Here is a 24,175-nt window from a genome sequence, read left to right on the forward strand (position 1 = left end):
AAGTGATGTTCCAGGCCGATAGCTGGCTTCGAGACTAGGACAATAGGTAGTGCCTGAACGAGGATTTTAAATCACGGTTGCTGAGGTACCGCCAGTGGAAACGAGTAGAATTTAGTGGGAGCCAGTGGGAGCCAGGATTGGTTTACGATTCTTATACTTAATGAACCAGTACTTGATGCTCTCTCTATGTCACTATCACCCTAGATACCTATTACGCTACTCTGGAACGAAGAATACTAAAACAATATCCATTACGATTATACACAAGCCGAATCATATCTCGCTGTGAAAGAGCAATCGTCTACTATACTCCCTCATCGTCTACTTTACCCTAACTCTTGGGAATTTACTGTGCCCACCTCTGTCCGATCTGCTTCTTTCGGACCTATATAAGCAATTGCATCTTGTCAGCCCTCGTATCCACTAAATACATCATAATTAGGGAAAAACTTACCATAGGCCTCAAAAACAGTGTTCCAACACCAACAGCAAGCACACTACCGATCAACGCCAACTTGTTAAAGCCCCTTCCAAGCACATCAAACGCCTCGCTAGGATTCGTTCGTGTTCCAAAAACATCAATCCCCCATCCGACAACAATGCTAGTACTCTCCAATAAACTAGGGGTAGTAATAATTTTCTCAATACCAACGAGATCTCTGATATGTGACAGTGAAGCACGACCGTGGTCAACGCCCAAGTAAGGATCGTATTTGAACAATCCTTCTTCTTTTTCTTCCGCTGTTGGTTCTCGTCCAACCGGGCGGCGGGGTTCGAGGGTTCGCTTGTTGATTGCGAGTAAAGAACCGAGTTTTGGAACTGAAAGGAGGACGGCGCGGGTGGTTATTCCTTGTCTGGTGACAGTTGTTGCGAGAGAAGTGATTGGGTGTGTGAAAATGAAGGCATGTGAGATTCCATATGGCGATGTAGAACGTGGCTGGTCGTATGATGAAATATTATGTTGTAAAAGACGGCCTGGATCGTTTTTTGTCGCTGAGGCGTAGAAGTCGGTGACGACGAGTTGGGTACCCCGTGCGGCGGAGTTGGAGTAGTAAGAGTATACATACCAGTTTTCGGCGATGGTGGCGACAATTGGACGGGTTGTGTCTGCGTCGCTCTGGACCGAGGTATGTAGAACTGCGCCTGATACGGTGTCGAGGAGGTACAGATAGATTGAGGATGTAGATGGGGCTGAGGCGATTAAGAGCGCCAAATGCGGGTTGACGTATTTGTACATCACAGAGCGGTCGCCGAGGACTTTTCCAATCGAGGCGATTGGATCATGAGCAGGACGGGTGTTGATGGAAACCATCTTTTGATTTGGGGGGAGGCGGAAGGACCAAGTTGGGTTGAGGATGAGACGACCGCCAACGGTGGGTTTGGCGGTGTATCCGCAAATACCGCTGGAAGCCTCACATTTCCGGGAAAGTGTGGCCTTCGAGAGAGCCTTGGTGAGCTCTTCTTCCTTTTCGTCGGGCCAGAACCAGCCTTTTACGCCTTCTTTAACAGGAACAGCGATAATCCATCGGTCGTCGGTTGTCGGGGACTCGACAGTCATTACACTGGCGGAAGGAAGGATTTGGACAACTGCCTTTTTGAGACCCTTTCCGGTGATGGCATCGATTTTATAAATGTCACCAGAGGAAAGGACAACCAAAACAATACCCTTGCCAAAGTGGAATATGCCTTTGATATCTTTTTCCAAGATCTTAGTTTTACCCAAGTTGATGGTCCAGACAACTTCACCCCGGTTGGCAGTATCAACAGCTGTAACCCACCCGAAACGAGTGACAAAAACCACAAACTTTCGGTAACCAAAGGGATCTTTGGTAACAGCGGCATCAGTTGGGGCGGCGGGTCCGAATATTCCCAAGATGCTCTCTTTGAACCCAGCAATCCACCCAGGAAGGTACTTGAGTTCCTCGATATGTCGTGTGACACGCTTTATATAAGCTGCAACAAGATTGTTCGCTTCTTCGGCGTGTAGTGTCTTCTCAAGGGTGTCCTCAACTTCGTGAACGTCCACAAATTCAGCAGCAACAGCAGAAGCAAGTGCCTCCTGTCGGGTCCAGACGATTTGATCGTTTCGGGCCAGAACCATGTTTCCATCTGCAAGAGTGATAGCGGCTCGGACGGCAATCGCACCGTCCTTTCGTTTGACGACCTCGGCCACGACATGGAGCGGCTCAGTTGGTAACATCTTAGGTAGTTCAAACGCCTTCACTTGAGTATCAGACTCGGTATCGTAAATACGGATTTCAGCGCGGTTAACCCGAGCAGCAAAGATTCCAGAGCCGCTGTCCGACAAAGAAAACACACTGATAGCGTTTTCGTAGGGAAGACTAATCTTCTTTGTGACAACTCCATCCTTGATAGTATAGAAGTCTGCCCAAGAAGTAGCCGAATCCGGTGATTTTGCCCAGAACTCAACGAAGAGTGTGTCCTTGGTAACAGCGTGTAGTCTATAACCGTGAACAGTACTGTCGACTGCAAGTGATTTGGTGTGCTTTGTCCCTAGAGTATTTAACTTTAGATGATCCGAGTCTCTGAAGGCCGTAAGCGGCAGTATCTGAGGGGTCAAGACGTGGGCGTCAGATGGACCAAAGACACCATCGACGAAGGTCTCGAGTTGGGCACCAGTCGCCGGCGATATAACCACAGTCTTTAGTGCTGTGGATGCAGGTTCGCTCAACGTGAGGAACAATCGGTCGCCAATGAGGTTGAAATTCGAGGCCACATCGCGACTAGCAGGACATTAGCTTGACATTGTATGGATTCTCCTCGAGTTTCTACCCACCCTTCTCCGACAAGAGTCTCCCAAGCAATCTCTCCGGACTCCAACTTGATAGCCTTGACTTCGCCTCCCTTTAAGGCTACCACAAGAAGATTCTCCGCCTCAAGTGTAATTATATCCGCAACTGTAACACTTGCAGAGTATTCCCAAACAGCTCGTCCAGTTGCTGCATCCCAAAGTGCTATCGCCTTATCAAAAACTGACACTATCCTTCCATCCTTCGATTTTCTCAGCCACGCCGATTTACTTAATTCTTCGGACTCAGACACGGTTCCTTCCCCAAGGCGTTGTCTCCAGACTTGGGCACCATCTTTAGGATTGATTGCGCCGATTACCAATCGATTCGATAGCGTATATAATAAAGAACCGCTTTTACCAGCTGCAGCCTGATGGAAGAAGGTACTTGATGGGTCTAATGCTGTACCAAAGAGCTGGACCTGGAAATCTGTATGGAAGGCCTCGTCGCTGAATACCGCTTGACACGACGAGCTCAGCAGGGACCCCGCGAGCAGGAGGTAGTGGAGCGGATCGTGCCGCAGCCACATGGTAGAGCAACGGTTTCGACGAACTTATTAACGGCAATACCGTGCAGAAAGGCGGAATGGAGGGGGTTAGATGGTTGTTGGAGTGAGGTGTGTTCGTGTGCTGCACTGCTCCCTACTCAAGACACCATTAACATTAACGTCGGAAGTTGTGCTGTCGCTAAGCACCAGCCACTTCAACACATCCCACAGATAAATGTGGCGGTGCTCCCATCAGAAGCCCCACTTCTCATTCATGGAAATATGATATCAACTGCAACTTCAGGCATTATCGCATCGTCGTCGTCTATCAAGATCATTCGGCTAGAACCGGCCATTGGTAAGTCAGATACCTCGGGTCCATTGAACAAATAAAATGTTGAAGCTATTGCGTGCATATCTATGATGCCTGCATCTCTCCTCGATGAAGTCTAGGCATTGTACTAATGATGTGCTAGTACACTGAGATATTTACGAAGGCTCCAACATTCAAATAGCCATAGCCTCGTTGGTATCAAAAACATGCACAGAGATCCACTTGATCCGTCACCAAGCTTGATCAATCCTAGTGGAATAGGGCGACGGAACACCAACATCCCTGTGCCCGTCACTAAAATCTTGATAGGTCTTGTGACCTTCGGATTTCTTCTTTCCCCGCATAAAAAGGATACCGTCGAGGCTTCTGTGTGGTCAATTCCATGGCCTTGAAAGAACGAGCTCCAGATTCGAGGCGGCGATGGCTTCGGGATCGGACAGGGAATGCAGTGGCACATGGTGCCGCGTTTAGCAGTGTGTCCGTGGACGGGAACCTCAAGGTTTAAAGCTACCGTCACAATGTCGAAATGAGATGCACATTTCCGCCAGCGAAGATGCAATGTGTGGTATTGAGAAAACCCCACACTTCGCACATCGAACTTCCGTAAGTTATCAAGGGCCATGTATAGATGCAATCGACCTTCGTTTACAAGTATATGGTTCGGAGCATTCCAGAGTTCAAAGTTAAGAGATCTAAGAAGAAAGAAATTGCATTTCCTGTCACCGTTACAGTCGCCGTTTTCGAAGCCTAGGCCAGACGCTTTCATAGCATCTAGACTCTCATTATCCAGATCTCAGTTTTGCTGTTTCGCTGCATAGGTAGGGCTATTCTTCCTTGACCTTGCAATCCAGGATCTGGGGATTTTCTTTCCCTGCTAGTCGGACGGCTGTATGGGGTTTTTAAAGGTTCGAGAGCTGCCGTGCATAGTCCTTGCATGGCCACGGGATCCGGTCGACATGGCTACATACTGCCAAGCTCCGTTCGTCCAACATGAGGGTGTGCTTTTCTGCGCTGAAAACGACTTGATCAAAGGTTCAAGCTTTCTTGCCTTTCCAATTCCCCTTCCTCTCTCCTCTCGTTTCACTGGCCAAATCATGTTTCGAGAATAGATTATTAATTGCTTTTCTCCGCTGCACATAATCTACGGTATGCAGCGTAGTTCATGGGAAGCAGTTCGTTGACAGGTTCCGCGTCCAAGCCGTTTATAGGTTTATCAAGGCTTGCAGATGTCCTCACCTGTCCGAATATACTAGTACGGAGTAATCTTTAACCGCTTATTAAGACGGCAGACTGAACGTGTTTGCTTCCCAATATTTCACAACAGTTACTAGAGGTCGCCATTTGCGAGCGCCCCTTTTGTGCAGGCGTTCCAGCTAAACCAAAGCCAGAGTCCACAAAAGAGGGCCACCGTCTTCCAGTCAGCAGGGGACGGGATCTCCAGTTGGACAGTCGCCACTTTTGACTCTTATAAGAGCAAGTCACCAGCGAGATTTTCAGCTGCCTCCAGGCACAAGCTATTCTTGGGAGAATAAGCGGAGTAGCGAAAAACGGGCAGGCAAGACATATCAGATGCTCATCTGAGATTTAGAAAGCTTTTTTTTTTTTTTTTTTTTTTTTTCGGTTTTCCTAAACACGGGGGTCACCGAAAATTTTATGGTTCTCGAGCAGGCCTTTTACCAGGTATTTCCAACTGCGCTCCCCTTTGAATCCTTTTTTTTTTCTTTTCGGGGAGCAAAGCAAGAGTCTCTTTTGCTTAGCAGTTGTTGTTGTGTAATACATCCGTGGGAGGAACCCTTCTCACGAGAATACCCATCTAGCCATGACGCTAAAAGAGCTTTTAGGAGCGATAATTATTAACGGGACATTGCCAGAACAAAATATATCCATACCCTCCACTTAGGACTGGCTCGTACGATTCCGTCCTCAAGAGGTGAAAGAAGAAAGAAAAATTTTTCCTCTTGAAGCGTGGGAAGTTTTCTCCCTTGAAGAACGCGGGGAACAAGCAAGCAAGCACATGCAAAAGAAGTCTCGAGGAGAACTTGAAACTTTCCCTCGCCACTGACATACTTTTTTCGTCTCCGGTGCACCACCAACCAAAGCAAGTCTACAGACCTTTTCTTCGACGTTGTAAAAAAAAGGGCTGTAGCCACCAATAGGTACCCTCCCGCAGACGATCTGTACAAGGGCATAGCTACAGCCAAAGCTAGTCGACCCTAGGGAAGATCACCATTCTAACCGATATCAAAAGAATCATTGCATCAGGACACCAAGCACGCCGTCCTGACACAACCTCAGCAGCATATCTCACCATCGGGCTGAGGAGACCCGGCTTCTATTGTACCCGCAGCAAAGTGGCATGTTTCCTCGTAATACAGGCGACTGATCTTTTGCTTTGTCCCTGTCAGCCACTATCCTCGTCGGTTTTGCCTCTCTGCATCCCAGCTCTTAACTTTGATAGGCGCATCCTACAACCCTCCGACCACTGCCTGACCTGCTAGTTCAAATTCTCGCCTTCCAGGCCAATATAATTTGCAGAAGGCCCAGCCCATCGTTTGCTCTTTTCCTTGCAGAGGCTAGAAGAGGGACAGATCGACTCATCCCCTTCATCGTCCTGCTTTCTTTCCCCGCAAGATCCGAAGGTCCAGAATACATTTGCAAATGCCCTACCGCGCAAAGCCCAGTTCCTAAAGTTGAACCCTGCATAAAAGCAGTTGGGGAGGACGACAATTGTCGACAGGGACAACACATCTCGCATCAGCAAAGCCAAATTTATAAAGCTGATTTGCCAGAGCTCGAACCTTCTCTCTGGGAGCTGTCAGTCTTCTTTCTGCAGAGGAAAAAACGAAAGCTTGGAGTTCGTAATAATTTATAATAGCTCACCGCAGCATGGGCTCCGCTTCCTAATTATATAAAACACACAGACCACTTCTCCAAGGGTCTTCAAACCCAAAAGCCGCGTATTGCGGGGAACCGGCTGATATTCACGAGGACCATCTTAGCGGACGATCCAGTACACACTACCCTCTGAATTATCCATCATCTGACAACCTTCCGACAAAGCCTTACTCAAATGGGGATTTAACATATCGCGACATTAGCTGAGGGTCCACGTGGTCCCTTCCCCAAAGTTTCGACTCGCATATAATCTGCAGCCCCTTCGTCGCCTCCATTTTTCCCCGGCTTTGTTCCATCCTGTCGGGCCGCTCGAACCCCTCTATCATCGGACCAACTTTCCTGACGATCTCTTTTTCGTTTCTTTCGTTCATTCCTTGCTTCGTTTGCTGTAATCTTGTTTTTCAGCCTTGGCGAACTCTTTGTATTTCTTCCAACTATCAAAGTCGACCCGGCCTTTCTATTGTTCTTTTTATATTGCCCGCCCGCGGACCTTGTAACCTTCTCGGGGCTACCGTACTTGCGTGGGACGAATACTTTTGTTTCTCTCCCTTTTAGCTCCTAAGTCTCTGGTAGCTCTACTTCTAGCCAAGCTTCGTCTGCTTCTTAGCTAAGCAGCCGCAGCTTGACTACCAGCATATACCATGATGAATCATGGGCTGCCCCAGATAGTCGACAACCGACGCTCGTTGACGGATGATATACGAAAGATTGATAAAGTGCAGGCCGAGGAACTCACACGACTATGGAAGGGTAAGTCTTAGCAGCTGTCCTGCCCACAAAACATACAAAGCAAGCACAACTACAGGGTATTGGGACCACATCTTTCTTTCCAAAATCGACACTTCTTCGATGGGCCTAGACGATTACGACTCTCCCGAGCCGACACTTACTGGACTGGACCCCGGGGATTGAAGATGCTGGAACCTTGCTTCTTAATCTGCTCTGTTGCAACCCTTTCAAAGTTGCAATGACAAGTGTGATACTGATACGAACCGGGATGGATAATAGTGTATACGACAAATAAAAACATAATCGCAACTGGCCGACGACTGGAAAACCTCTTCTGGAGAATATGGGGCTCAACCCGGATTCGGGAAAACATATCTGGAAATACTGTTGCAAAGATATTTTTGATGATAGACCAAGGTGAAGAAGCAATTGCGAACAATGCTTATAAGATCCCACCACCATCGAAATCCATCATTAAACAGGTCCCGATTGATATATCTGTCCCGCCTACCCCGCCACCTAGTCCTTATTCGAAATTCTCGCCTTCCAACAATATCCTATATCAGCCATCCCAGACAGCTCTCAGTGCCTCGTTATTACAAGCGTACCCGAACACTCCGCCATCGCCAGCAATGCCACCGAAAGTTCCGCCACCTTCGCCCGCGGTGCTTCCCGAGGTACCAGTCCGACCGGCACTGACTAGAGGTCATCAGTCATATCCGTTAACAACAAATGATACCCAAGTTCAAATCGGTCGTGAAATCGTATCGACTAGGCCAAAAAACGGCTCGACAGCTCGCGGTCTAAAGAACAAGGGAATTTTAGGTAAAGGCAAACAGGATAGGAAACGAGGACTTCGCCCTTCGGCTCCCAGTCGAACTACATCGAATTCTTCTAATGCTACAGCATCCAGCGGAAGATCGACGCCAGTTACGGTTACAACAGAAATAACGAATCTCCAGGACGCAGCTTCACAGAGCGGGAAGGACACTGACCACAGTTCGACAAGTGTGCGATCTGGAACAAGTTCTAGGAAATTGAGCGAGGCAGGTTCGGCAAAGAGTACGGAGGACTGGTTGGTAGAGCCCGACTTTAGGGCAAAGTATCTCGAACAGCGGAAAAAGGACCGACTATCAGCCATTGCAGGAAACCCTATTGTCAAAGGTCCCTTGAAAACCAATGCAACGATTGCTACAGCTTCCATGACGGCTGTGGCAATATCTAAAACAAAACGTGGAGGACGAGGTAGAAGTATCCTCGTCGTGGATTCCGTCGCCCCACTCAAATCCGCCGACGACGAGGGCGAAACCGGACCGGCTGTTCCTGTGGTTGAAAGTGCATTTGTACCAATCTCTGAGGTCCTTCCCGGCATAATCGAAAAAGAAGCTTTCGAACGGCCAGTATTCCAGAGAACGAAGTCTCAACTATCCCTGATGATCGAGCAAGCGAAAAGAAACCTCGATGGTGTGATACCAACTCAGACGAATACTCCACAAGCATCTACCTCACAAACGATTAGTCCGCCTCCAGAGGTCATTCTGGAGGAAAATGTTCAACCGGACGAAGGTTTTGAGACGGAGCAGGAACAGGAGGGTGAGCAGGAGCATGACGACGGAGTCGAGATGAAATACAAAGCCCCGAAAAAGTCATCATCAAAGTCGAAGCGACCCAAAGTGCGCACTAGGAGGTCGTAATGGCGGCATAGTCCTAGACCCCAGGTGCACTATATAATTTACAACAAAAAGCACCACGATTGCAATCTGGCTCCATTTCGGAAACCAGTTTGCGCAAAGGTTAATAAGAGGGGAGGAGTAGTCAGGGGATGCAGAAAACGGTTAGAGAAAACTTAAAAGAGAGGCAGAAAAGTCTTTGCATAATCGGATGCAACTTACATGCATTTTCTGGCGTTGGAAGTGAACCAAAGTACATTTATCATCTCTAGGGGTAGTCAAAATGTTTTTCTTTGACACCGACCGTTATGGTCTTCAAGGAGTAGTAATCTCTTTCGTAATAATCTTCTTCATTCTATCATTTTATAACGACTCAGTCTTCGAACTTTATCTATATCGCCAACTCACGGCCTTTTTATGTCTTCATAGCAATTCTTTTTGAAAGTGTTTAGTTGTCCGTCGAGTTAGTCGTATAGCCATTTACGCCCCTTCTTTTTATATCTCGTCAGTTGGTTGATAGGGACAGGTTTCTCACGTATGCGAATGTTTCCAGGACTAGTCTAATATTCGCTCGTATATTTTGGCTTTCCGATCAAAATCTTTTGACGTTAATGAATTTTGTATTTGTACATTCGGCTTTATCGATTCTGGCCACCCACATCTTTAGTTCAACATCCAATTTGATACCCATGATAGTTCGAAAGCTAAGATTAATACCAGCACGGTCTTAGATATCGAGATGCCGAGTCACAGGACACCAGATCCGAGAAGTTTGAATTCGTATTCTGATATTCTATCCGTTATATAAGTTCATATATCGGACGTAGACCCAATAGCCTTAATTTAGTGAATAACATAAGCTTCCGAACTTCGCCTTGCATAGTAAACATCCCAGGATCGTTTCTTCTTCAGGTCTATATCAATACATTCTGGTATGGGATTAGTTTATAGCTAACGTATCGCGCTGAATATAGAACAACCTTCAGCGATTTCTAGCATCCGCCGCAGTGTTATCTAATTGACCTCCACGATGAAGTCTAGTAGCTTCGGCATCGAATGAATCTGACCTTCGATCCACTATTGGCCATTATTTGCACTACCCCAAGGCTAGAAGCTCAACATGGCCTGAATCCAACTCAAGCACCAACTGCCAAGCGGTGGGTCTTAGCAAAAGTTTGCTAATGGACAAAAACCCAGAATTCGACCACCAACGACCATCGAGTATTTGAGAATGTGGTCGTCTAGCCAAGACTTCGGGTGAGAATATCGCGAAACAACTGTTATGGTTCGGCCGGATGCGAGTCAAGGAAAACCGAGGCTCGGTAGCTGGTAGCCCCGTCCGAAATCTAAATTTATGCAAATGCAGGCTTTCCATTCGCGCGAAATTTGAGATGTTCAAGAGGTATAAAAAGGATAGTAATGTCGCGCGATGGATTGGGAATTTCAAAATCCCATTCTCCAGTTATTGCGCCTGGCCTGCACAGCTAAGATATATTGATAACTTGTTTCATATATATCTACAGTATCAATATGCTTTCGAATATTTTATTCCTAACGGCTGTTGGCCTAAGCAGCTTCCGTCCAGCGCAATCACAATCTACTCCTTCTATCTGCGATAACTCTACTCTCCTCATTGACTCGCGCCGAGTTCTCATCACGGCGCAAGAATGTACCACAGTCGCCGGCAACATCGTAATCCAATACGCTAGTGACTACCCCGCCATAATTGAGTTTCCAAATCTTGAATCAGTTGATGGCAGCTTCCTTTCCATTAATTTTGATGAAGACATTCGCGTCACCAGACTCTCCGCTCCAAAGCTTACTACCGTCGCAGCCGACGTTTACATCTCACGATGGGTCAACCTTACCACTATCAACATGCCAGTTCTTACAACTATCAACAGGGTGCGGTTGAACCATCTACCTGCGCTGACATCTGCGAATTTTCTGTCGGCGCTGGAGACCATTGAGAATAATTATGAGGTTACGAATACCTCGCTCAAAGAAATTAAGAACGACAAGCTTCTATATGCTGCATTTGTGGAGATTTTTGACAACAAGGAGTTGGAAAAATTTGAACTCACAGCGTTGGCGAATGCTTCGTACAATATTGCTTTGAGGAGGAATAAACCGGGTGTTGAGGTTTCTCTTCCTGCGTTAGAGGAAGTTTTCTACTTCGAGTTTCAGAGGATATCTAGCCTAGAAATCCCAGAGTTGGGAAGAGTTATTGGTCATTTCGTGGTGAACGATAGTACGGTGGAAAGCCTAGAGGCGCCAAAGTTACAAAACGTTGGGCTTTGGTACGACCCTTCCATCAGCATCACGAATAACAGAGGATTGCTTATTCAAAATTCGGGGAGTTTGAAGAGTTTCTCCTTCCCAGCTTTGGAGGCTGTACAGTTGGATTTGGTGATTAGGAATAACTCTGAACTTCATGATATTTCTTTCCCAATGCTGAAGAGGGTTACTGGTAATGTTGGGCTTGAGGGTACTTTTGAGAGTGTAAGATTTCCGGAGTTGGATAGAGTCGGTGGTATCTTTTCTCTGGGGAATGACGAAGCTGGGTTCAATTGTGCGGACCTTCAAGGTTTTAATACCAATGGAACCATTAGGGGCAGCTTCTCCTGCCCAGATTATCAGGAGCTACCGACGAGGAGTAGTTCGCAGGGAGAGTCGAAGAAGGAGATCGAGGACTGGCTGAACTGGACTAGTCCAGGCACTGGTTTTGAGTCCTCCAGATCCATTAGCGCAGTTGTTTTTGCAATTGGTATCTCTGGAGTTCTTTTAGTTTTGTAATATATATCGAGACAGAGAGTCTGGTAGCCAAGATGAGGTCCCCACTTCACATCGAAGAATCAGATGATTGTGATACGAGACTTTGTAATTAAGATCCTCCGCAAATGAATAACAAGGATTATTAATACACACACCAATTAACCAACCAACGTTTTATCGTAGATTCCTATGGTTTCACGAACCTCGAAATAAGGTTTTAAGCTTTTACTAGCACCTAAGCCACTAAAGATTACCGAGGAGATCTTGTTTGAGGGGTGTGGCAGCCAAGTCTGGGGTTTAAATAGCTACAGCTGTCAATGATCTTACTCTAGAGGCGCTTGATCATGCAGAAGCTAGGTAGGCAAGCTACCCGAGATGGTGCTAAGATACTAAGACCCGAGCCATGTTATGTAAATTGACATGATGTTGCATATTGCGGTATATATCAAAACATTCAACTCGATGACATGACATGCGTTTAGCTACTTAAGATGGCTACTCGATTCGAGGCTCTGGGAAAACTTCAAAAATAGCAATCCAAACGCGAGGGCACACCGGGCGTCGACGGATAGCATAGCCTGCACCTAAGGATGACGGATGTAACAAGCAGATATACTCCACACTTGGGCGATTTAATGTCGACGGGATTTGTAAAGCTTCTGCCCTTTCTCCCCATCTTTGAGTGATTTATGCAAGACGCAAGAAACATGCGACACTAACTAGCCTTCAAGGCTTGGGATTACGGCTAAATAACTAATATGGGGTAGCCTGTATATCTTTATGGGATGAGATGCATTTATCACCTTGTATTTCCTGTCAGACGCATATATATTATGTAGCTGTATGTGAAGCGAGGATGGCGAGACATCCAGCCCCCAGCCTTTCCTGCGTTTTTCCCATCGATTTGAAAATGTGGAGAAATCATGGGCGATACCGACAAACTGGAGCTGAAAGTCTTATGCTTTTTTCAGAAATTGCCGACGGAAGGAAAGACGGGCGCGGCTTTGACGGCAATGTATGTATTAATAGTAATATTGTTTGGGTGGAGGAATAAGACCGCCATGAGGGGTTTACGTTCTTTCAAAGTGGCTGGTTAGGCAATGTGATATCGCATTTTCGACGTCTCTTTGCGTTGCGAACGTTTTAAGAAGGACCCCTTGTCGGATGGCAGAGGAACCCCCACACTCGTGATTGCGATATATACGTTCGCGAACTTCAATCCAAGGTTTGCGGGCATGAGCTACTGACTTCTGAGAAGATTTCAACTGATTATGATGCTTCGTTGGAGCTCCGACAATAATAAACCTCGCGGTCTTGAAAGCTCATGATCAATTACAAGGGCATTGCAGGGTGCGGATACAAATCCACACGAATCCCGTGGCCCAGTAACCCTGCACCGGTTCATATTCGGGGTGCCCGGGACGGGACCTCGATGCATGTTCGAACCCGTATTTTATTCGACGGAAAGCTTATAGTATGCAAGTGAAGTCACAATGATACTATACGTCGACGGAATCAGCTATGGAGTAATGGTATCGCCAAAAGCATCCACTAGGCGGGTGGATGATCATTACGGTGTGGTCTTCAGACGAAAACGCCATTGCAGTGAACACGTTTCCCACGCTATTCCCGTCCTCTCCCTCCAAACTGCCAGGTTGGCCATCGTTTTGGGCATCATACCCTTATCTCACTGTGACGATAGCGGGGACATGAAACTCCTGATTATGGGCTGTCTTCTCGCTACCACTTCTCAGTTATTGAAACTCTGACATGAGAAACACTACCCTATGTCGGGTGGAAGTGGATCTCATCAATGAAAATCACTTGAGGCAATGAGAAATATATTTTTAAAAATAAATCAAGGGAAAACACCACGATGTATCCACTATATGTTGATGCTACGATGCTATCGTGACAATTAATAAGACTTCGTCACCGAGAAAAACCGGGAAATAGATGATCTTGAGGAGGGTGCGGGTTGCGAGGTAGGGTTATGTGGCCGAGCAAGGGTATACTTAGCAGCGGTTGGAAGCATACTAGTGCCAAATATATGACATGATGATGACATTGCGCATATACTTTCGAAATGTTAGGAGTAACGGAAAATAATAGTTAGCCTATTATATTGCCGTTTCATAGACAAAAAAACCAAAGGAGCCTATTCTGCATGGTTATGTCATGGGACAGGTAATGGCCTATCGACAGTGAAACTGACACACCATGTACGGTTTGCTTGCTCAAGCTCGAGAACCTTCGTACGGGGTACGGTTTAAACAGCTGGCTCTCTTCTTCCTGATCCATGGGAGAAGGCGTGGTTTAGCGAGGTGTGGTGGAGGTCAATCACTACTGTGGTATGAACTGGGGACTTCAACTATGTAGTATTAACAAGTTGAAGGTTTCTGAGGAAGGTGGCGATTCACTGTAAAACCTTCTTGAAATGGCAAATCGTTCCCCCCGAACGATTGCTTGTGCTACCATTGCATAGCTCTATTGCGGAATTTAATTAACCATGACGGGAGATTTTCTACAGACAGCGCTATACATAGTTTTATATTTTATCGGACTATCTTTCATAGGAGTAAACTCAATATCGTCCTTCGACTTCTCGATATCTGATAAGCAAATACTCACGTCCTCAACGAAATTCAATATCAATGGGGGGTAACCTTGCTCGCATCTGACCGAGTACTTGCATTGATCAGTTCATGCAAATACAAAGAGGATACCCTTGGAGTTCGAAGGCCCAAATACAAAAGGACCAGCCGAGGAGTTCATATTTTTAGGTCTATCTATTTCCTTCTAGAGTATATATTAACACATTTTCTCGTCAAGCCATCATCTAACAGATCAGAATCCTATTTACTACTTTTCTAATATAATAACGCTATCGACACTATCGCGCGGGAGGTGCCCCCATCTGCAAGCGCAACCTGCATGATGAAATCAGCATTTTACTTGCATACGCTGTTCTAAGGTCCTGAACAAACCTCCCAATGTAGTTTTACCTCCAATAATTCTTTTTTTTTTTTCTTTTTTTTTCTCTTTTTTTTTAAAAAAAAAAAAAAATTTTTGTCAACAGATCAAGGCCCGTATTAAGCTGGAAGGAGCATATAAATTCGAGGGCCTGGTTTGGACTCCAGACATCAGATAAAGTGAGGCGTTCGGATTCCTTAACAGGAAATATCGGTCCTTGGTGGTCGGACTGCAATCTTAACCTTTGCGGCTCAGGCTTGATTGAATTGTTTTCCTGTTTGCGGCAGGACGAGATTTCAAGGCACCTGATATCGAGGCGGCAGAAGCCGTTGTTAAACCATTCCTGCCGATGCTGTGTCCCCTCCAAATAATTAAACGTCCCTTGGGTACCTTTGTGTAGGAGGTGTACAGCCGGCAGCTTTTGAATCTCATTCCGGGAATTTGGACAACATCATTGGACATATACAAGCTTTAGTTTTCGATGGGGGGAAAAGCTAAGACGGTGTCAGCTCATGGTGTCATCCACACAGGTTTGTGTCTCAATTGTGGGATGGACTTCGCGGATCTCGATAGGAAACGTTAAACATGTTCAAGCGATCACAAGATTGTCCCAACCTTTGGGTGTATCTCAACGTCGGCAAGAGCGTGCGGAAAGTTAGCTAGAATACGATAAAAAATATTTCTATAATAGGCCTCGTTATTAATCGTTTTGCTTACGAGAAAGATCACAATGGCTTGCATAAAGTTACATGTGCACCGCTGGGGCTGCAATCGAAGGAACATGCATGTTTTCCCTATCCGAGGGAAGCGAAGGGACTCTGATACTTTTCTAGATTTCTGACTGGCCGTTCACGATATTTCTGCTCGGCTGCGAGCCCCTCAAACTGTCAAAATGGCCGGGTTCAACAGCACCCCGAAAACTGAAATACCCAACACCGTCGAGGTATTCCTTCCTATCGTACGACACCGGCTTCGAGGCTAGGCTTAAAGATATTCTTCCATCTTAGCCGATCGTTTCTGCTCCGAGAATGCTCGGGAAAAGCCCAACGCATTAGTGGCAAATGGGATTGGAGGTCTGCAAACGTTGAGGTTTTGACCTTCGCGAATTTCGATTTTTTGGTGCGCTAACTGTGGTTAAACCACAGCCTGTGAAGGATTTTGTCAAGGCTAAGAAGGGCTGCCCAGTCGAGAAATCGCTAATATGCATGAAATACATACAGCACAACATGCTCCAAGATCATCCAGCTCGCCCTGTTGACCTTGTGGATTCAATACCCGATGGACTTTCTTGGTACTAGATTTCTGCTTCATGCTTATGAAGAATGCGGCATTTACTTCTGGCTTCTGCGCCTGGAGCGGTATGAGATCAATGAATTTCAATTCACCTTATATTCAAGGTATCCTTCGAAAGACGCAATTAACAACTTGCAAATTGAATCTTTGAAGAATCAAACAGTATGCAATAATATATCAGGGTGTGCAGAAAACTCAAATGGCTAACGGGGGGCTAATGGCTACCGTTTTCAGCGATATCGAACTTTTTCCATAAGGCAGCCTGGAGATGGCTATGGTATGTTCGTGTTCTTTTGTCTTGGTCTCCTTGACTTTCTTACTACCGCCTGCCGAGGCCTGACGGGTGTGGATGGTGGTATCTAGTTACGTAGACGAATATGCGCATGAAATAGGCACTTCGGCCTCGCCAAACGGGGTCGCAGAAGGCCCGTGTAGATGGGCAGATGCTGAGGGTTTACATACATAATGTAAGTACATGTAGCATGGTCAGGTCAAGCAAGCAGTTACAATCACAGGCCTAAGAAGTGGAGCTTTACTAAGAAAAGCGCTGGCTCAAGCTACTGCTTTTCCCTCTAACCTCATTCTTCCACCCCACAGAATTTGCAGCAAAAACCATGGGTCTGTCTGATAGTGCGCTTGCTTGGCCGACACACAAACGAACATGCATCCTTTTCCCAGGTTGCTGTACGTCACCAGCATGGTCGTTGCTCCCTGTCCAGAACTTATCACGGGACCACACCGCCTTCTGCCCCGGGGCGACATTAAAAAAAAAAAAAAAAAAGAAGACGAAGTCATTGGTGCACAAAGAACAGATCTGAGTCTTACGGTTGCAATGAACGCAACTTTGCGTAGGCCTCCCATCACCAAGTTCTTCGCCCTATTCGCTAGCAGATAGAACATCCAAGTTTGTCCAGTGCACCCTTCTCTAAGCCTTGCAATTACAATGCAGTCAGTCCATGGACTATTCTCCACGATGCAGCGCACTCCACGCGAAAAAATACTACTGGCTGGATAATAATGAGCCTTTGCGTCATTGCCGGACCCGAAAAGAAAAAGAAGTTAGTAAGGAGGACATATACCAGCACCGTGACTTTTAGTAAGGAGACTGTATTTCAAGATGCAAGATGAGATTGGAGGGGAACAGTGCATTTCATTAGCAGATTCCCCTCTCTCCTCGTCCCGCTGCAGCGTTAGCAGCCTGACAGAAGAGCACAGAGCACAGGATCCTGCAGTCCCTATCAACCAGTTGGCTGCACATGCATTTCCCTCTCTTTTTATGATTCTTGTGCGAGGATGGCGTATGCATTCTTAGTTATTTGGCGTGCGTGGTAATAACAGTTTGCGCAGTGTGGCCTGCAGCTTGGATTCAGCTAACACGAACATCAGATGATTTTTTTCTCTCTTTCCCTTGGATTTCTTTTGGGCAAAGATGTATTAACCACTGGGAGCCAACAAGTGAAAGGCGCTTCGTACGGCCATTTCTTTGGTCTCTTTTAGCTTCTAAACTACATATACATTGCAACAGTTACAACAAGGAGAAATTGTCCCCATAGAGCTAACATGTTTAGTGTTTCGTGAAAATACTTTTGTTGGTGGGGTTTTCTCTCTCTTGGAGGCGCTTTTTTCAGTATTAACCAGGAATAACATTGAATTCCTCTCATGATTCGAAGGTCCGTCCTCGCAAGACGCAAGAAAAGGTTGAAGAGCTCTGAGCTTTTGTACGTAGTAATATCTTTTAGCTTTCCCCTTTCTCGAACGGAGGGAAGAATCCGGTGAGCGTCCGGGGCTCAACATCTGGTGGGACCTGACGTTTGTATCAACCTCAAACACCGGACTGGCCGTATCCTAGCGCAAGGGCGGGCGCACTCGGAGGGACACAAATTTCTTCGGCGACGGTGGCAAATGAGGATATGAAAAAAAAAAAAAAAACGGTTCCTGAGTTCCTGAGTTTTTTAGTGGGAAAAGTAGATTTGTTATACATATGTTGGATTTGAATGAGAGAAAAAAAATAAAAATTTAGAGGTTTGTTGATCTGGGGCGGGAAATTTAAATTTCTTTAAGGGTTTTTTGATTTTTCTTTCAAGATAGATCTCGGGGAAATATATGCGAAGAATAGAAGAGGTAGTAGTGGTAGTTTGTCTAAAGGAATTATTGTACATTTTACATGATTATAAAAAAATTAAACAGAAAAAACGTTGGATAGGAAAAATGATATAGAGAAGTGAAAACGAGCCAAGTTAGAGACCAGAAATACATAAGTTATAGAAAATGAAATAATTCATGTACGCCTGGAAATGGATATCAAAGCCAAGGAAAAGGAAAATAATAATAATAAAAAATGTGTCTGATAAATGTCGAGAAATCTTCCAGAGAATCCTCCCCGCCACAAGCAAATTCCAACGCCGGTGTAATGGATTTTATCAAACAGAAACTCGCTCAATGAACCTTTCCAAAATATACAAAAACTCAAGGAAACAGTGTAAAAGTTCGGGGAGGGATATCGATGGTCGTCAAAAGTCGTGATTGTACAATGAAAGTTCGGATCGGGAAAAATAAAGGTTTTGAGGACCTTTGAAGTGGAGAATTGAACGATTGGATTCGAATGGTGCCATGCAGGAGCTGCGGCCTGGCTAGCTCGAGCTAGCCATCGATTGTTTCGATTCGAAGGAATGGAACCGTAGGGAAAAACCATGGCGTGATATGGTATCTATCGGGTGGAGGAGCTATCCATCTGGAGTGCAGATAGATCAATTTTTGGCGCGGAGAATTCTCGCGGGCCAGCGAATACTGAAATAGGTCTCTTAAGGTTGAGCTGTAGGCAGTCTCCGCATCTGCCTCCTAGAACGTTGCATCGGCCGCGGCAGCCTCGGGTCTGGTTGATGCAGGAGTACATTTTGGTATGTGGTTATATGAAGATTGTTATTTCGAAAAGGTATTGTTGATTTGTTCCCGCTTTGATATCTCGTCGCCAGATATGCGTGCGTAGGTATATCGCGGTTCGCAATCGATGTTTATATGAATCTTCTTTTGGATGGCGGGGTTTCGTAGTATTGGAAGTGGCAATATATGTGGGATGGTTCGTAAGTTAACGTTCGGGTGACAGTACAATTTCTTCTGCAAGGAATTGAAAGGGTAGTAGAATTGGATTTGCTATGTTGGTATTTTGGATAATTTGATACTGGTCGTCTGAAGGGTATAAGTTGGGTCAGGAGGGAAGAGAGGATGTCTATATATCCTTTTTCAGTGGTACAGGCGGTTGACTCCGGCAATGGAGGGGCTTATTAGCAACTTAAGCCAAAACCAACAAATTCCAGGCTTTCGTAGCTTAGTGTAAAGCGAAATGGGGCGATGATATATGACTGCGTCAAAGTGACCAGGGTCGGTGGGCTAGTCTGGACAGTCCCAACGTCCGGTCATGTTCAACATCCCCGGGGCAGATTAGGCATGGGGGCGCCCGGGCTTTTCTTATTTTTTCTTTTTCCTTTCCCATTAGCACTAACAATCCGAGCCAAAAGATGGTTTTGCTTTGCGAAGCTTGGTGATGCTCTTTTCTATCTACCGCATAGCGTGGAACCGCGGGCCCTAGCCAAGTCGGTAACTATTCGGGAGTACTCGAAAAGGCTGAGTTGACGGGTGCAGATGTTACTTCCCAGAGACCTCAAGATGGACCCGACGGTACAAGAGGTCATCTTGTGCTCTGTTAAGACAACTTAGCTTACCTCATCCGCATCCGCTTGCTTCCTGTGAATGGTAAAAATATGCAGTCGAGATGGTGACCGGAGCATTGATCGTGCAGAGGAAATCCGTCCAGCCGAGTCGACCTGACTAAAAATTACAACCACAGGGGAATTACCCATGGCCGTTTACAGGTATTGTTAGACCTGTTCAAAAAAAGCTATTATGATACTTGCCTATGATATTATTATTGCAGCTATGACCAGGCCAGGCAAAGCGAGCTGCTGATAGATGGAAATGCAAGCCATGACCTAGCTAGCTGCCACTGTCATTGCAGAAACCACCATTTTTTTTAGGTCTATCACTTTTTTAGACCCATGGCAGATGGTCCTGTTTTACGCTATGCTAGCTATCGTGTCCTATTTCCTCTCAACTTCAGTCAGTACGGAGTTTCTCAGTCCTTGTCTTTCCGATCCCATGCATGAACCCTCTCACCGAATCAAGGAAAATGAGTATAAGGGCCAAAGAGAGGAGAGTTCTCAATAACATCAACCACAGGCGCTCTCTCACTCTTCTTCAGAAAGTGTCCACCTTCTATTTTAACCTACAAGGCGCCGCAGAGCTTACATTTCCAGATATCTCTAAATAGAGGAAGAAGGGTAATGTGATTGAATAATACGGGACATGTACGTACGTGTAGTATGTATGTATGTATGTATCATTAATTGCGAAGATACCTTGCGCCCTTCAATTCGCCCTCCCATCCCCATCAGCATCACTCATAGTTCTCATTTTCGTTTTGGGGGAGGGGTGGCTTTTTCATCGTCACGTTGGCCTTGTGATATGTGGGCTGGCATATACTTCCTCATGCTGGTTATACTTCGCGAATAAGAGATCTTGTAGCATTACCACCCATGCGACCCAGAAAAAAAAAAAAAAAAAAAAAGGTTCATGCCTAAGACCGCCGACCCGAGCCACAAGCTACTGGCTTAACCAACAGACAAGGCCTTTCTTTGTTTTTGCACAGCCAGCTGGCCTTCCAACCGCGTTTGTGATCACATATCCCCAACGGTGTATCCGTAGCTGGTCAGTGACTGTCGGATGCACAAACGGGCGTTTTATCCCTCACCCAGCCCAATTTTAGACGAAGTTGCTCAAACATGATCCCTAATTGAGTATGTGCCGTTGTCTGCCTGCTTCAGGTCATTCGGACCAATTTATGTTTTTGATCCTGCATAACATAAAAAATTATATTAGGACGTTCCCCGAATGCGATAAAACATCTGGAATAGCAGAGCTTAACTAAGAAAACTCACACGGATCCCTTTGTCATCCTAAACCCGAACATGGCTTGGGGTTTTTTGTTTCTCTGCTATGCTACCTGACATTTTTGACTCGCAGCTTGCAGGTGGGACCTTGTCGTTTCTAGTGGTTACTTTCGGGTTCCGATATGATTTGATAACAATTACAATGTCAGGCTGCAGGAGTCACACAACATGAACCTCGAACTGCCTTACGAAAAGGTGCGACATCATTTGCTCGACGGAGAAATAGGACATCGTCCCAGGCAAGCCAGCACAATTTTCTCTCTTTCTTGCAATTGCTTGCAGCACTGATCTCTCCGCACTCGGGATAGATGATGGCAGTCTTTTGCGATCTTGTTGTCCCTGGAATTCGTGGGTTCAGCAGTAGCAACAGGCAATCCTTTGGGGTCAATCCTATTTTTTCGTATTGATCATACTTTCACAAGTGCGCGCTAGGGCTAGAAGTTGATAGCTAGCATAGATCATCTATGAGCATGTATTCGCGAATCTCGAAATTACTGTAGGATCTGGAGAAAGCCAGCATTCTCATACAGCACTAGGTATGAAGGTACCCCCGGAGATATCCTTCCCAGGACGCTGGAACCTTGGGGAAATGAAAGACATGACACCCACGAGCGTAGTTAACCTGCGGCAGCTACTCGCGATTGATTGGCATGTCGTACCTGGATCAGCATGTGTCATGTAGAGTTAGGACTTCGTACACGCACGGCTCCACCTAGCCAACGACAATCGTTTTTGATATTCGACTTTCCATCCCTCAAAGGCTCGTTGAGCTAGGATTCAGAGACATGTTCGATCTTCGAAAGGGCGACAAAAGTTTCCATGCCTCCAACAAATCATAGCAAGAAAGGCTCGAGCGGCAACCGATCAAACGGTTTGGGACATGACAATCCCGGCTTGTGGGCTATTACCGACGACCTAAAAGCTAGATCCCGTCTTTTAAGATACATCTTCAATTGTCCCCTCGATATCAATTAAAGGAATTGAAATGCACCTAAAAAGCGACTAAAAACGCCATTGGAATGGAAGTATTCTGGAAGATCTTAATACTTATCAGCTAATACTTCGTCAGCTGGACCCCCATTTAACATTCTTTTCTCGGGGCGGCGCCGTTAGGATCCAATTAAATACCAACATTGGGCTACCTTAGCTCCAAAACAGCGACGCTTGTTAGTGTCGTTAGAAAAGGCTAGCTAACTAGAACCCCCGAGGACCATTTTGAAAATGAATTGAATGGACAAAAACAAACTGTTGGCATTCTTTGTGCCATTCGAAAATGCCCCTCGTGCGAGAGAAGCGCTTAGTTCAACCATTAGCTTCGAGATATCATGCCACCCCATCTGTGTATTAAGCATCATGTGGCAATCTACAGGAAATCCTTTCTCTGGAGGACATGGAATAGTACCCTCTAGAATGCCCGGTGCACGGGCTAGTTACCATCCTCCGATCACCAAATATTCTCGATCGATCTATAAGAGTGAAAGGGGAAAAAATAAAAAGGCTATTGAAGTTTTTTTTTTTTTTTTTTTCCTGTTTGCCTTCACCTTTAACCGACTGAAGCAACAATACCATAGACATTTATCAATCTCGATCGCGATCTGAGAATTCGTATTTTTATGGCGTTGAATTTGGCTTTTTCGTTATATGTGTGGATGCATAGGACTCGCACAGCGTCCGATAACTCTTCGAATCCAACAGTTCCAATTGGCAATGGATGATGCTATCTTCGAAATACATCAAAGGTTCGGAATGCATTTACTCGGAATAATATGCCTGCATGACCGACGATTTTCGCTTTCTTTCCTGGTTCTAATTAACTTTGCCTCAGGAAAAAAGACCTCTTCCCATCGCACAGCATTTTGCCAACTGGCCAGCAAAAAAAAAAAAAAGTTCACATGACGGTTTCCCAATTCCCAAATTACTGGTGCTTCATCGGGTTGATAAGCTCTGGGAGTTGTCGGGTTCTCTTCACCCGAGTCGCTCTAGCTAGCTGAAGCGATTCGTGCAAAGAGCTCTCTCTCGTGGGGAACACCAGCCCGGACCGTAGACCTGGTTAAGACACCGTCGTCCAATCTCCCCGCTTTTTTCGTATATATACAAAAAAAAGCTTGTAGAATTAAAAATATCATGCAGTGCATCGAAAGATCCTAGTCAGACCATCAAATCTGGATCTTACAAACAGACAAAAGTCCCGCCAAAATCAACACTGCATTACTGTGCTGATAGAATGCGATATCAGACTTACCCCTCATGATCCGAAAAGTGGTTTGTCGTGCAGATAAAATGTTGACAAGACGAATACTACCGGCATGAACACAGCCAGAAGTGCCTAAACGAACGCCTGTAGGGTTTCAGCGTGACCATTGGTTTTTTGGATGGATAAATATCGCGAACGAACCACGAGGTAATAAGCTCAAGGTTTTAGTGGTTTGAAATAAAATATTATCGTAACTACCAATTGTTTGCGCATACTTCCACATATTTCCTTTCAAGGCGAGCGAATATTGCTCCCGTCGGACGAAGTAGTACTTACAATGTAACAATCAAAATCCTAGAGTTTCCAGGTCTCTTTTTCCTTGGTCCATGCCAATCGAGAACTAGGAATCGATCCGGATGGCAAATGGCACGTGGCACTTAACTAACTAGTCAAACGCAGGGTCCAGGTCTTTTCGTGAAAGGGTTTTGATATCCCAACTAGACCTCGACACTGCAACAATTCCATTTAAGCGACGGATGCAATAGCTAGATTTTGCGTTCTCTCATCCATGTGTCTATTCCGATATAGATTTAACCCTTTGGGTTTTCTAAGACATGTTCCGAATAGGAATCATGACCTTTATTTTTGGAGATAGCTTGTTATTTGTAGGAGAAACTCAGGGGGAAGAGGGTTTGGGAACGACTAATTTTGGTAGATGTGTAGACAACTTGTGTATTTCGCTTCCCCTGTATCATGAGAAAGAACCTATCTCAACTAGCTCTCTCGTCGAACCGTCGAGCCGTCTCATTCGCGCAACAGATAACTAACTGACTCGTCGGACTTCTTACCAGGGGGGTCTTATGTTGGTTAATAAGTTGAGAATCATGTTGATCCCCCAGGGACTCATGGTCAATAGGAGAATGGTTCCCCGAGGATTGTCTCACAAAAGAACCCGAAAGGGTGTCTGAATAGGTCTCAGGAAAGCCGTAACTAGTAAAGAAAAAAAAAAAAC

General features: G+C 45.7%; 5 protein-coding genes across 7 annotated transcripts; 4 read left to right on the plus strand and 1 right to left on the minus strand.

Annotated features, from left to right (window-relative positions):
- Window positions 1-346: 346 nt before the first annotated feature.
- On the minus strand, window positions 347-3,339 carry DFL_006388 (uncharacterized protein; the record flags this gene model as incomplete). The annotated part of the gene is made up of 3 exons (XM_067635802.1): window positions 347-385; window positions 455-2,744; window positions 2,798-3,339. 3 exons carry the CDS (start codon window positions 3,337-3,339, stop codon window positions 347-349), a joined length of 2,871 nt encoding a protein of 956 aa, XP_067490196.1.
- Window positions 3,340-5,284: 1,945 nt separating this feature from the next.
- Window positions 5,285-6,121, plus strand: DFL_006389 (uncharacterized protein; the record flags this gene model as incomplete). The annotated part of the gene is made up of 5 exons (XM_067635803.1): window positions 5,285-5,311; window positions 5,503-5,561; window positions 5,770-5,787; window positions 5,880-6,031; window positions 6,090-6,121. 5 exons carry the CDS (start codon window positions 5,285-5,287, stop codon window positions 6,119-6,121), a joined length of 288 nt encoding a protein of 95 aa, XP_067490197.1.
- Window positions 6,122-7,167: 1,046 nt separating this feature from the next.
- On the plus strand, window positions 7,168-8,949 carry DFL_006390 (uncharacterized protein; the record flags this gene model as incomplete). Its single annotated transcript, XM_067635805.1, has 2 exons — window positions 7,168-7,276; window positions 7,535-8,949. 2 exons carry the CDS (start codon window positions 7,168-7,170, stop codon window positions 8,947-8,949), a joined length of 1,524 nt encoding a protein of 507 aa, XP_067490198.1.
- Window positions 8,950-10,455: 1,506 nt separating this feature from the next.
- On the plus strand, window positions 10,456-11,721 carry DFL_006391 (uncharacterized protein; the record flags this gene model as incomplete). 3 transcript variants are annotated; one of them, XM_067635808.1, is made up of 2 exons in its annotated part: window positions 10,456-11,225; window positions 11,309-11,342. In XM_067635808.1, the coding sequence occupies 2 exons, from the start codon at window positions 10,456-10,458 to the stop codon at window positions 11,340-11,342; spliced, it is 804 nt and encodes a 267-aa protein (XP_067490201.1). The 3 variants fall into 3 exon arrangements, with proteins under 3 accessions (XP_067490201.1, XP_067490200.1, XP_067490199.1); XM_067635807.1 differs by having other exon boundaries at window positions 10,456-11,721; XM_067635806.1 differs by having other exon boundaries at window positions 10,804-11,721.
- Window positions 11,722-15,982: 4,261 nt separating this feature from the next.
- Window positions 15,983-16,432, plus strand: DFL_006392 (uncharacterized protein; the record flags this gene model as incomplete). The annotated part of the gene is made up of 4 exons (XM_067635809.1): window positions 15,983-16,031; window positions 16,120-16,128; window positions 16,201-16,243; window positions 16,330-16,432. The coding sequence occupies 4 exons, from the start codon at window positions 15,983-15,985 to the stop codon at window positions 16,430-16,432; spliced, it is 204 nt and encodes a 67-aa protein (XP_067490202.1).
- Between the last annotated feature and the right edge of the window lie 7,743 nt (window positions 16,433-24,175).

Source organism: Arthrobotrys flagrans (assembly GCF_004000055.1).
Source record: "Arthrobotrys flagrans strain CBS H-5679 chromosome Unknown unitig_9, whole genome shotgun sequence".
Lineage (NCBI taxonomy): Eukaryota > Fungi > Ascomycota > Orbiliomycetes > Orbiliales > Orbiliaceae > Arthrobotrys > Arthrobotrys flagrans.